Here is a 13,371-nt window from a genome sequence, read left to right on the forward strand (position 1 = left end):
CGTGTGGCCGGGCGGGGTGGCGGTCCGTGCTGTCGGCGGGTGTCCCCGGGCCTGGGTGGCGGCCCGTGCGGCCTGAGGTTCCCCGGCCGCGCTGACCCTCCAGAGCGCAGCCATCTGGGGCGTCCCGGCCGCTGGGAGCTCCCGGGTCGGGGGGGGTTGAGGGGAGCAGCCTCGCCCCTCACGGCCTCCCCGTCCCGCCCCCCGCGCAGATGGAGCGGGTGGTCGTGAGCATGCAGGACCCTGACCAGGGCGTGAAGATGCGGAGCCAGCGCCTGCTCCTCACCGTCATTCCCCACGCGGTGACCGGTGAGGCGCGCGGGAACCGGTGGCGGGTGGGGGGTGTGCCTCGGTCTCCCGCCACCCCGGTCTCTCCTGTGCAGGCAGGGACGTCGTGGAGTGGCTGATCCAGAAGTTCTGCATCTCGGAGGAGGGTGAGGGGTCAGCCCGCGGCTTGTCCTGCCGCCCCTTCTGGCCCTGGGGTCGCTGTGCTGGTGGCCGCCCCTTCTGGCCCTGGGGTCGCTGTGCTGGTGGCCGAGGGCTCCCTGAGTCAGAGCCCTGCAAAGCGTGCTGGGGAGGGGGCGCCCGGCCGAGCACTCACGGCGCCCCCCCTCCCCAGAGGCGGTGCACCTGGGCACACTCCTGGTGCAGCACGGCTACCTGTACCCGTTGCGTGACCCCTGCAGCCTGGAGCTCCGGCCTGATGAGATGCCCTACAGGTTCCAGGTGAAGCTCAGCAGGGAACACGTGGGAGCCCACTCCCATCCATGAGCCCAACCGTTGGGTAGAGACTTGGGAGGGGCAGAGCTTGCTGGGATTGGAGTGGGACATGGTGGTCCATGGCCCCTTCCCCAAAAAAGTGTGGACTAGAAGCGTCCATGTGGTGAGAAGGACCAGGTTAAGGGGAGGGAGCTTTGGTTTTCCTGGGGCCACAGTGGGCCCTCGGAAAGTGTTAGTATCTGCAGAGGATTCTGCTGGCTTCCCGGGGGTAAGAAGGTGGCGGTGGTCAGGGCTGTGAACTCCAACATGATGGAGACCCCCTTCCTGCCCTTCCCAACTACATCAGGGACCCAACCAGACCTGCCCTCAGTTGTCCCCCCCACCCCAGGCACAGACTGTGACTGCACCCAGGGCTTGAGCAGGCCCCCACCCCCACCCCACCCTGAAGGGGGAGTTTAGGGCACCCAGAGTCAGGGAGACAGCCTTGCACAGGGCCCCAGGGGGTGAGTTGGCTTTAGTTCCAGGTGGAGAGAATGGGCAGTGGTCAGCTGAGCCTCCGGTGGTGGACAGACAGGGAGGTCCTCAGACACTCCCTACCCAGCCTGCCCAAGAGAGCTGTGAGGTGGGGGTGATGCCTGGGGTGGAGAAGGCCCAGGAGGTCCCAGACACCCTCTCCCTGCACCACACCAGACACCATACTTCTGGACAAGGACTATGTGGCCAGCAGCTGAGCTGGACTATGGTGAGTAAGGAGGGAACAGGCTAACCTGGGATAAACTCCCAGCACTGGGGCCTCGAGGGTGATGCCCCAGGTCAGGAGCAGAGCCTGTCCCTCTGAAGCCTGCTGCTTGTCCCTCTAGCCATCTACCTGGCCAAGAAGAACATCCGAAAGCATGGGGCCCTGGTGGACCATGAGAAGGTGGGAACCCCCGCAGGCTGAGTCCAGCTGGAGGAACCCAAGCCTCACTCACAGCCCTGATGCCTCAAAGTTTGCCCCAGAGCATGCAGCCCAAGCCCAAGCCCAAGATAATCCACATGCAGCGCTCCCTGTATGGTCTCACTGGGGAGGTGGGGTTCCCACTGCAGACCTTGCCCTCCCCAGGAGCACTATGAACAGCTGCACAAGAAGATCAACCACACGTGGGACCTGGTGGTGATGCAGGCCAGAGAGCAGCTGCGGTGAGACCCCCCCACACACATGTGGGGGACACTAAGCCCTGGCCCGAGGCTGGGTGGGGGAGGGGTTGCATGGGCATGGGCCACCCCAGCTTGGCCTGCTCCTCCCAGGGCAGCAAAGCAGCGCAGGAAAGGGGACCGGCTGGTCATTGCGTGCCAGGAGCAGACATATTGGCTGGTGAACAGGCCCCCGGTGAGCCCCTGTGTGTGTGTGTGTGTGTGGGGGAGTTCCCTACCAGCAAGAGGCGTCAGCTTGCTTCCCTGAAAAGCTCTCTCAGACCTCTCCTGGGATGCCTTTCAGGATCCTGTGGGTGGCAGGAGGTTTTATTTTTGTGACTCTGTTGAGTTTCTGGCCATCAGAACCCAGAAGTCATGAGGTCAGGCCTGAGGCTGCCCCTACCTCCATACCACAGAACAGACTAGCTTCTCTCTGGGTCTCAGGGAGAGGTACAGGGAATCTAAATGAGGGGACCAAAGACCCTCAGGAGGAGGTGCAGTGGGGGAGGGGCCGAGGTGCAGCTTGAGGAGCTGAGGTCACAGGTCAAGAGCTTTGGGGTGCTTGCCTGGGCCAGGCCTTACCTGTGGCTGTGGTCCTGGCAGGGGCTTGGGGTCCTCTGCTGCCTGTGGCTGTGGGGAGGCCCTGTGGACAGAACACTCAGGTGGGAGGGGCAGAGGGGACTCTGCTCCCGAGATCCTTTGAGGGTCGGTTTCCACATCATAGGATGAGGAGCGTCAGAATGGGGGGGTTTGTGGGGGTGGTGACTGAGCACCAGGGCAGGGATCTCAGAAGGACACCAGAGCTGCACCCCAAGCTCATCTTCTCTCCCCTCTGCAGCCTGGGGTCCCCAGTGTGCTGGAGCAGGGTCCAGAGCGGGGCTTCTGCACTGTCAACCATGTGCAGATGGTGAGTACCCACTCACCCCACCCGCTCCCCACCTGTTCCTACCCCTACACGCATTCCCCCAGCCCACTCACCTGCCCCTGACCCACACACGTGTGCCCTCATCCCGGCTCCACCCACTGTGGGACTCCTAGGGGCTGCCCATCCATCTCTCTGTCCATCATCCTTCTATTCCTTATCCATCCATTCAACCGTCCATCCATCCGTCTGCTCTCAGTCCACCCAAGTGGCCCTGATGTAGCCACTCGGCTCCAGACCTCACTTCCCCTGCACCCTTGCTCCCCACCCCCGTCCCACCGCCAACTCTCACCCTGGGTGCATGTAAGTAGAGTGACCTAGGAGGCTGGGAGCTGGCCCCCAGCATCAGGGCCCACAGGCAGCTGGAGGGTGACAGTGGATGACAGGTTTGAGGGGCCTGGGCCAGACCAGCCACTTCCCTCCAGAGTGACCAGGATGGACACATCCAAATGTCGTAGCCCCAGAGCCCTTTGTTCAAATTAAATCCCACCCAAACCCAAAATCTGAAACAGATTCTTGTATTTCGCTGATAAAACTTCTTCCTCACGTCAAAATCCTAATATTTCCCCATATAAAGCCAGTCAAAGAGAGCAAAAATTGGAAATCCCAAGTGTCCTAATGGTGCTGCCTCTGCCTCCAGCTCTGGGTCTAGTGCTGGCTGCAGAGACAGGTCGGGCAGCCGGTCACACGGTCACATGGTCACGGCTCCGGCAGCCCCCAGGAGGCCACCCAGCAGGGTTGGCGCCTTCTGAGTTCTGAACACAAATGAGTTAAACCTGGTTCCCCAGTGACCCATCAGTAGAAATTCTCATTTTTTTTTAAATGCACTTGAAAATGTGACATATTAATTGCAATTTGAGAACTTCAAGAAAACTTTGAGGAGCTGAGGGTTCTGTAGAACATTCTGAAAATCTCCAGACTAAAGGCCTGCAGAGGTTTCCTGGAAAGTCAGATTCCCCCATTAGAGGATGGGGCTCTGGGGGGGCAGGGCTGGGTGCCTCAGTCCATCTCTACCACATCCTGGTGGGATAGGGGCTCAGCCTGGGGAGAGGCCCTTAGGCTGGGGTGTTGGGTGGGTGGGGTCTCAGACCCCAGCAGGGGACCTGCCTTCTTACTGCAGCCCACTTGTGCCCTCATAGACCAAGAGCATGGACTTCTACAAGCAGGAGGTAGGTCCTGGGTGGGCTGGGGGAGGCACTGGCTGTGCCCCCAGCCCAGGCCCTGGTTCACGGACTCCCATCCTAGATCGAGCGCTGCACACAGGCACTGGGCAGGACCCGCGTGAAGTCCTCTGTCTGCCTTGAGGCGTGAGTCGGTGGGGGTGGTGGCTGGAGACCCTCAGCTCATAGCCCAGACCTTTTCCCAAGTACCCCGCTCCGTGCTGGCCCTGGTCCCCTGCAGGTACCTGAAGTTCAGCAGCCAGCATGAGCCACATGACCCCCTCATGTCAGGGTGCCTGCCCAGCAACCCTTGGATCACAGACGACGATGCCTACTGGGTCCTGAATGCACCCACGTGAGCTCAGGGCGGCGAGTGGGCCTGCGTGTGATCCTGCCTGGGGGCTGGGGTAGGGTTGGCCCCAACCTGCCCTGCCCCACCCTCTCCCTCCAGGGCAGCTGTGCCCACACGGCTCCGCGTGGAGCGATGGGGCTTCAGCTTCCGGGAGCTCCTAGAAGACCCCGTGGGGCGGGCCCATTTCATGGACTTTCTTAGGAAGGAGTTCAGTGGTGAGAAGCCCCCACCTCTCCCTGCTCTGGGCCCTGAGGGAGGCTGCTGTGTGGGATCTCAGCCCCTTCAGGACCTCTCCTGGCCCAGCTGGTCTGGGACCCCCAGCCCTGGCAGCCGGTTGGGTTGGACCCCTGACTTGGTTTCCGGCCCCCAGCGGAAAACCTCAGTTTCTGGGAGGCGTGTGAGGAGCTGCGCTATGGTGGCCAGGCCCAGGTGCCTGCCCTGGTGGACGCTGTGTACCAGTGAGTGTGGCAGGGTGGGTGCTGACCGGCAACTGGGCAGGCATGCCCCCTGGATCCAGCTGATGCTGTACCCACCCCCAGGCAGTTCCTGGCCCCTGGCGCTGCCTGCTGGGTCAACATCGACAGCTGGACTATGGAGCGGACGCTGGAGGGGCTGCACCAGCCACACCGCTACGTCCTGGACGATGCCCAGCTGCACATCTGCATGCTCATGAAGAAGGTAGGCCATGTCGTTGTCTCTGGGCCACGCAGCCATAGGCTTGCGCTCTACTCATTCACTGACAGCAGGGGGACGGGGAGCTGCTCCCTGGCTGCGGGACCATGACCGGCATCGTGCTCATGCCACAGCCCATCCTCCATCCTACAGACGAGCAAATATGTTCAGAGGTCACATGCTTAATAAGGATCCAGCTGCTATTTAAAAAAGCACTTTAATATGGAAATTTACAAATATAAACAAAAATAAAGTCAAATGAATCCCCGTGTACCCACTGCCTGGCTTCAAAATTTCCCGCTCAGGCCTGTCCTGACCTGGTCTGTCTCCCCCCCCACCCCCATCCCCACCCCCCCCCGCCTTACTTTAAAACCACTTCCAGACTTTTTTTTTTTTTTTTTTAAAAAGATGACGGTAAGGGGATCTTAACCCTTGACTTGGTGTTGTCAGCACCATGCTCAGCCAGTGAGCAAACCGGCCATCCCTATATGGTATCCGAACCCGGGGCCTTGGTGTTATCAGCACCGCACTCTACCGAGTGAGCCACGGGCCGGCCCCCACTTCCAGACTTTATATCTACAGACTAACCTATCTATTGCAGGTTTCTCTGTAGGATATGGACACCCCCAGTTTTTAAACATGACCTCAGATGCCAGCCTCACACCTGACCACAAATAGCATTTACTTAACGTTGCCCAGGCCCAGTGGGCTTGCTCTCACATCCACACACGGCCCCTGTATGGGTTTCCTGTGAGGATTGTAACAAACTGCCACTCACTCAGTGGCTCAGAGCAACGGACATCTACTTTCTTGTAGCTGCAGATGTCAGAAGTCTGACATGGGTCTTGGGCTAAAACCTAGGTGTCTTGCAGGGCTGGTTTCTTCCGGAGGCACTTGGGAAAAGCTGCTTCCTGCCTCTTGCAGCTCCCAGAGGCACCGGATTCCTGTGCTCGTGGCCCCTTCTTCTATCTGCAAAGCCAGCAGGGCAGCGTCTTCCAATCTCTCTCTCTGACCCTCCCCCTCTCGCCTCCCCGTCAGGACAGGACGCCTGTGATCACATTGAGCCCACCCAGATAATCCAGGATAATCTCCCATCTGAAGGTCCTAAATTTAATCACAGCTACAAAACCCCTTTATGCTGGGAGGGGACTTATTCTCAGGCTCTAGGGACGAGGGTATGGACATCTGGGGGACATTATTCTGCATACCATGGCTTATGCTTATTTATCTTTCTCTTTTCTTTCAATTTGCTTGAATTTGGATCCGTGCATTAGAATTGGTCAATTAAGGGCAGGTCTCTTCTCCATATCATTTCTTCCCTGTTTTGCTCTGGGCTGACCACATCCTGTGGCTTCCTCAGCGTGTTTTTGTCCCACATTCTGTGAATTGGTGGTCACATTCACAGCTTGATCAGATTCACCTTCAGTTTTGTTGTTTGGTTTTTGGCATGAGCACTCACTTCAGAGGTGGCATCTGACGGGCTCCTCCATGGGGAGACACGTGAGGCGTGGTGGAAGCAGCTCTGCTTTCCTGAGGACTGCGGCGTGATCACACTGATGCCAACCCCGCCTCTGTTCACTAGCAGGTGCTTCTGTGAGACACCTACTCATGTGCTCCTTGCCTGACCAGTGGTCCAGGTTGTGTGGGAAAGGGAGAGTCAGTACGTGATCCCTTCCTGTCCTCAGCACCTCTAAGCTGGACTTCCAGTATCTGTCAAAGGTGACCAGGGAGGTTTGCGTGTGTTTATACCACCATAAACTCACAGGTTTCTACCCACACTAGCCATTCATTATTCTCATGAGATGTCTGCATGGTCCCTTCTGTGGCCAGCTGGCTCAGGTGTCGGTGGGGGCCTCATTGCTCTCTGATGTGATGTTCATCCCAGGCAGAGCCCTGGCCCTTGTCAAGGGCGGTGGTTAGAACCCTGTCGCTGTGCCCCAGAGGTGCCCATTGCTCCTGGGGTGCCACTATCTCCAGGCCCTTCAGCGCACAAAACTAGGAAATATGTCTTTAAAATAAAGCATCAGGAGTTCACACCTACGCTGCCACTTCAGAGTCAGGACCACTTCAGAGTCAGGACTGCGGCGTTTTCTTGAGCCTCCACCCGCTCACTCCCCTCCGAGAGCCCTGGTTTCCAACTTGCTGATGCAATCTCTCTCCTGCTATTTCTCACACGTCAGTCATTGGTGTCCATGGTGCAGCGTGACACTGCTGTCTACAACACGGCCATGAAAATGGCTTACTTCCTTCTTTTCTCAGTCCCTATATACATCCACTCGGGACGTCATCTTGAGTGGCTCTGCAGCATGTGGTCATGGCCAGACCCCCGGCTGGATGCACAGTCAGCTTTGCTTGTTCTGCTTTAGGGAACTGCTTATTCATTTTATAATTATGTGAAATCTCTACACAGTTTCAAAATCCAACCTACAAAGCAAGGTGCACGTACATAGATCTCGCTCATGTCCCAGCTCCCTCCGCCCTGTTCCCTCCTTCCCACTAAAGTTAACAATTTTAAATTTCTTTTTCTTTTTTTTTTTAAAGATGACCGGTAAGGGGATCTTAACCCTTGACTTGGTGTTGTCAGCACCACGCTCAGCCAGTGAGCGAACCGGCCGTCCCTATGTGGTATCCGAACCCGTGGCCTTGGTGTTATCAGCACCACACACTACCGAGTGAGCTACGGGCCGGCCCATAAATTTCTTTTTCTTTTCAAAGTGTGAGCAATTACGGCCACAGGTTTCTATCTTGGTTAATGCTATGCAGCTTTTCTTGACCTTGTTTTTATGCAGCTCCATATCTGTCCTCACTCCACAGGGGGCAGAGACACTCCTGGTGATGTTATGTGGTCGCCCCTTTTCCTCCACGCACAGTGCTGGGGCTCTTGCTGTCTTTTACTGTCAAATGGACCCGCTGGACAGGAGCGCAGGTCTCCCTGAGTCTGTCCGGTCTGGGCAGGTATGGGGTGGCTGCATCCAGCACCTGTCCACTGGGGATGCTGTGGCTGGAGGAGGCAGCCCCAGCAATGTTGTGGCTGGACGTTTGGGGGGAGACAGCTAAGAAGTGAGGAGATGGAAAGGGTCAAGGGCTGGATGCCGTCTCTTGCAGGACTCCTACCCGAGGTTTCTGAAGTCCGACATGTACCAGGCCCTGCTGGCAGAGGCTGGGGTCCCGCTGGAGACCAGGAGATGGTGAGCCAGGCGGTACCCTGCAGTGAGGCAGGTGGGACACTCGCCGTGCCCCCACTCAGTGCCCTTCTTGCCCATAGGGTGTTCCCGTTCCTGAGGAAGCCACGGCACTCGAGCCCCAGCCCTGCCCTCCCTCCTACCTCTGGGGAGTCTGTGGTAGCCAGCGGCCCTGGGGGAGGTGACAGGGAGGCTTAGGTGGACCAACCGCCTGCCAGCCCCACCTGTGCAACGTCCTGTATGTGGCAGTGGTCCCTATCCCTTTGGCCCATGGTCCTGGCAGCTGCTAAGCCCCAGCATGGGTGTCCCCTGTGCCCGGGGCAAGACTTGCTGTGGGGTGCATGGCTGCTCTCAGGTTTCCCTCACCTTTCCCCAGGCAAGCCCTCCCCCGCCCAGAAGGGACTGGCACAGATGCTGATTCCCAGGGAGGGGGATTCATTGGCCAAGCATGGGTGGGGCAGGACCTATTACCTGAAGGAAGGCGAGTCCAAGGCCACACAGAGCTCCCTGCATTCTGTGGGCTTCAGTTCAGCACTGGGCACCCGTCCAGCTCTCTAGAACCAGTAAGTCGGCCGGCAACACCTGGAAGCAAGACTCACAGACAGGAGGTTCCCACAGGTAGCACCTGTTGGTGGTAAGGGACGCAGATCTCAGGGGAAACTTTACCCTGCCCCAGAGAAGCCACCATTGCCCAGTGTGGCCCCAAGTGGGGACTCTGGAGTGTCCCCTAATTCCACTGAGGCCACGCTGAGCCTGCATCACGCTTCCGCCCAGTGACCACACCCCGGAGCTGGGCCTTCAAGTACCACCCACCCCCGGCCGTCCCAGCACGTGCTCCAGGACCCATCCATGGCACACTGCCCTCTGATGCTCCACCTCGACTCTGATGTGGCTGCCCCTCTAACAATGAACAGTGAGGCTCCTCCTCCCCCCCTGCCCCCCCTCGGCGCAGACACAGTGTGCAGCTCCGACAGCTCGGCTGGGGGCACCACCTCCACACACAGGGCTGGCCCGCACCCTTGCCTTCCCACTGGTTCTGGCACAGAAATAAAAGATCCTGGGGCCCTCACTCTGAGCCCACCTGCCATGGGTCCCACTCATGGTGTTGGTGTGTCTGTGCATGTGAGGCGTGTATGGGTGTGATGAATGCATGTGTGTATGATATGTGTGCATACAAGATGCCCGTGTGCTGTGTATGTGAGGTGTGCATGCATGTGGTGTGTGTGCATATGAAGTGTGTATACGTGATGAGTGCTTGTGTGCATATGATGTGTATATGATGTGTGTGCATCAGTATGATGCATGTGTGGCGTGTGCATGTGAGACGTGCATGTGTGATGTGTGCTGCATGTGTGCATGGTGTGTGTGCATGTGAAGCGTGCATCCATGTGATGCGTATGATGCATGTGTACAGTATGATGCATGTATGTGTGGTGTGCGCATGAGGCATGTGTGCATGTGATGTGTGTATAATACATATGCACACAGTATGTGTGCATGCATGTGATGTGTGATGCATGTGTGTATAGTACGATGTATGCATGTGTGGTGTGTGCATATGAGTGAGGCATGCATGTGTGATGAGTGCCTGTGTACAGTATGATGCATGTACATGTGGCATGTATGACATGCATGTGTGTGGTGTGTGTGGTAAGGGGGGGCGAAGGTCAGTGGGAGGGGTTTAGGGTGTGAGAGGCAGTGTCTGTGGAGGGTCCTGGGCATGTGGGTCTATAGTGGAGGAGACAGCCAGTCCTCTCAGGCTGCAGACTTGGGGAAGACAGCAGGGGCAACATCTGTGCTCTGGCAGGACAAGATAAACAGGGTAAGTGGAAGGGGTGAGGAAACCGAGGCAAGGGGCCTGTGGGGAGAACGGGCTTCTGGGGCATGGTGTGCCCAGAGTCCCAGGCCCCCAGCAAGGCTGCTTTATTTGCAAGTCCAGGGGTGCCAGATGTTTCTGGAGGGATGGAAACCTCCACCACCAGCAAGGGCACCCACCTATGCAGCCCCATAATTCCTGCTGCTCAGGCAGGTGCTCACTGACTTATCCCCCATCAGCCACCAGGGGCACGCTGCTTCCGGGGCCTGCAGGGTCACCCCTCTCCAGGACCAGATCTGGGTGAGGGGTGCAGCCTCCCTCTGGGCCCGGTGCCGGGGTGGAGCAGACACTACGCCCGCTGCGTGCTCCAGGCCACATGGGCTGGTTACTTTTCTCAGGGACAAAGGACCTGCTTCCTGGAACAAGGGCACCCACCCTTTTTAACCTCAGCCCCCATGTTTCCCTCCCAGGCCTTCACAAGGAGAAACAGGACTAGGTTGTTCTTGTGTAGCCGTGAAACAAAGCTTTTCATATTCAAGTGTCCACAGGAAACTCCTACAGGATTCACTAAAGCAACTGCCCCTCATCATTTTCACGCCCAAAGCTGCATCTCTCTGAAACCCCTGCCCAGGCTCCTCCTGCCTGGGTGGCTGCCAGAGCTCACCCCCACCCTCCAATGTGGCTTCGTGCTTGTCCCTGGGAGCATGCCCACTTCCACGGGGGCAGGGGGCCTGGCATGCAGAGCAGAGGCCCACCTCGGGGCCGTGATGAAGAGGCTGCTGGGCCCGTTTCTGACCGGGCAGGTCTGGGTGCGGGTTCTCCCCTCCCGCTGCCCTCCCCAGCCTGACCCAGAGCCTCGTGGGCACGTTCCTGGACCTACTCTAGGACCAAATCCATCGCACTTCCTTGGGAGCACAGAGACAGACACCAGGCCACACCTGACCACTGGGGCTTTTTCAGACAGTGCAAAAACGTTTATTCTGTTTTTTCCGCGGTGACTGGGGTTGTCAGGCTGCTTTGGCGTGGGCTCCGCTGTCTGGGCAGGGATGAGCCACACACAGCACGGCAGCTGCCCTTGGACCTCAGGAGCAATAAGGCACAGAGGTGAGTCCTTTGTCAGGTGACCCCGGCTGGAGGGAGCGTCTGAGCACAGGGGTGGGGGACGCTCCATGCCCAGGGTACAGGGACCTCCGGAAGGAAGAGCAGCTCCAGTGTGTACTGAGGGCACAGACTGACCCAAACATGCATTACACTGCAGCCTGTGGGACACTCAGCAGCACAAGCAGCCAGCACACATGTGCAGTCCCCCTCAGGGCACCCATCAGCAGCCACTGACCCCCCCAGCATCCTGTTGAGGAAGCCCCTACCACAGAGCCCTGTTCCTCACAGGGCAGGTCACACCCACCACGCTGAAGGTTTCCTTCCCTTCCTGGCTCTCAGCAGGGCTGGAGACTGGCGTTGCCTCAGGTCCCAGCTGCTGCCCTAAGCCCCCCAGGGCCCACCACCCTCTGAGTTCCACGACTGTTGGGGGACAGTGCAGAGAAGGAAAGAACCAAACAGGAAGAGGGGAAGGGACTCCTGTAGGGTGGGGTGGGAGGAGCCTGTCTGGGGGCACCTGGGCTGACCCCATGGCAACGGCCTCCTGGTGGGTTGGGGGGTAGGGGGCTCTGCAGGGCCGAGCTCTGCCCAAGGCACCCAGGGAGACCCAGTGCGAGGACTCAGTGAGGATACAGTGTGCCAGGCAGGAGAGAGGCCTGGGAGGTCCCCTCACCCAGCTTGTCCCTGGCTATGACTGGGTGAGGACCAGTAAGGCCACAGGTCCGTGCGGGAGACCATCTCCAGGGTCAGGAGTGGGGAGTTGGCGTGGAGACCTGGGACGTTTAATTCCAGCAGCTGCAGTCTCCCCCACACGCTCCAGCCCATATGCGTCTACGCCTCACTCCGATACCGCAGCTGCGTGAAACGGTCCCTGATGGCCTGGTCGCTGTCTGAGCTGCCTTCCCCCAGGCGGACCACCCTGCTGCCTGGGACAAGGTCCTGCACTTTGTGCTTGGTCACAGAGACCAGGCCGGGCACATCCGAGCTCACTGGGCCTGTCAGGAGGACGTAGGCAGCGTGGCGGCTTGGCTCAAACAGGACCACTGCAGGAGACACAGCCGTCAGGGTCATCAGGACCAGCCAGAGAAGACCTCCCGGCAGGGGAACCCAGGCCCTGGCTGGAGCCACACTCACCATCAAACGCAATGACGTTGGCAGAGACATTGGCCAGCTCCAGCAGGACTCTGGGCAGGGTGGGGTGGAACATGTACAGACTGTGCTGGGCGGCTCCAGTCTCCTGGAGTGAGAACCAGCAATGGGCTTGAACCCCATGCTGTGCCAGGCCGCAGCCATCATCCAGGCAACACTCAGGTCACCCCACAGACGCTGCTGTCAGAGTCAGCACACCTAGAGCTTGGCCCACCAGGGTCCCCACCTGAGTCCCACAAGATGCCAACTTCAACTGTCTCCTCCTCCAGCTCCTCCTTCCCCAACCCAATCCACATCCAGTCCTTCTCGTTGTCCAACACCATCAGGCACCGCCCTCCTGCTGCGGCCCATCAGCATCTCCTGGATCCCTGGTGTCCACCCCAGGAAGACCCCCAGGAAACTCCCCACTTGGCTGCATGCCTCGTGCTGACCGACTGTTGCCTGGCCTCAGTGTGTCTGTGGCACTTCCATGTGGGATCCACACTCAGCATCTCTGGTGCTGGCTCCTGGAAGTGGGGTATTCCCTGAGCACACGCCCCCCACATACCATCTCGTTGGTGCTGACCATCTCGTGGAGGCCCCAGAAGAAGAAGGCTGAGCGGTGGTCTGCAGTCGGCAGGCTGGCAGATGGTGGGCCACCAGGGAGGCTCGGGAGGGTGTGGGTCCACAGCATGGCTCCGGAGCTGAGGTCCAGGAGCAGGATCTGGGGAGGGAGAGGGGACAAGGTGGGAGGTGGCCGGGACAAACTCAGGGCTCGCACAAGACACGTGCCCCCGGTCATGCCAGCCCTGAAGGCAGCTGTCCTCTGAGGGCAACAGAACCTTCTCAGCAGTTCTGAGGACAGCTGCCTCATGGGCCACACCCTGTCTGCATTCAGACCAGTTTATGCTTAGCTGCAGACAAAGACAGAGCCTCTGAAGGAAGTACAGCCAACCTGTCTGTCCATGCCGGTTCCATTTTCAATGACCACGGCCAGGGCATCTGGTCTGTAGTGACCAAGGATGGGTTTTCTGTTAGGAGAAAGGGGAAGAAGAGCTCACAAGGGCTCTCTGTAAGGAGATTAAGATGAACGTAATACCTGGGGACAGGGACGCCACTCAGTCTTCTGTGGCCACACCTGGATGGGGGCT

At 58.8% G+C, this 13,371-nt stretch overlaps 2 protein-coding genes across 3 annotated transcripts in view; one reads left to right on the forward strand and one right to left on the reverse strand.

Moving 5' to 3' along the window:
• Positions 1 to 209: 209 nt before the first annotated feature.
• On the forward strand, positions 210 to 9,265 carry RGS11 (regulator of G-protein signaling 11). Its single transcript, XM_008589374.1, has 16 exons — positions 210 to 306; positions 381 to 431; positions 617 to 723; positions 1,408 to 1,459; positions 1,578 to 1,636; positions 1,820 to 1,896; positions 2,005 to 2,086; positions 2,729 to 2,797; positions 3,952 to 3,981; positions 4,058 to 4,119; positions 4,214 to 4,327; positions 4,424 to 4,539; positions 4,695 to 4,782; positions 4,864 to 5,002; positions 8,102 to 8,184; positions 8,262 to 9,265. The coding sequence occupies exons 1-16, from the start codon at positions 210 to 212 to the stop codon at positions 8,374 to 8,376; spliced, it is 1,341 nt and encodes a 446-aa protein (XP_008587596.1). The 3' UTR covers positions 8,377 to 9,265.
• Positions 9,266 to 10,940: 1,675 nt separating this feature from the next.
• ITFG3 (integrin alpha FG-GAP repeat containing 3) overlaps positions 10,941 to 13,371 on the reverse strand; it is a 36,680-nt gene continuing 34,249 nt past the window's right edge. For both annotated transcript variants that reach the window (XM_008589376.1, XM_008589375.1), the window contains exons 9-12: positions 13,176 to 13,251; positions 12,789 to 12,944; positions 12,227 to 12,329; positions 10,941 to 12,135 (exon numbers count right to left, since the gene is read on the reverse strand). In XM_008589376.1, coding sequence (XP_008587598.1) covers positions 11,924 to 12,135; positions 12,227 to 12,329; positions 12,789 to 12,944; positions 13,176 to 13,251 — 547 coding nt within the window. In that variant the 3' untranslated portion in view covers positions 10,941 to 11,923. The remainder of the gene's footprint in view (positions 12,136 to 12,226; positions 12,330 to 12,788; positions 12,945 to 13,175; positions 13,252 to 13,371) is intronic.

The sequence above is a fragment of the Galeopterus variegatus genome, unplaced genomic scaffold (assembly GCF_000696425.1).
Source record: "Galeopterus variegatus unplaced genomic scaffold, G_variegatus-3.0.2 Scaffold5407, whole genome shotgun sequence".
Taxonomy (NCBI): Eukaryota; Metazoa; Chordata; class Mammalia; order Dermoptera; family Cynocephalidae; genus Galeopterus; species Galeopterus variegatus.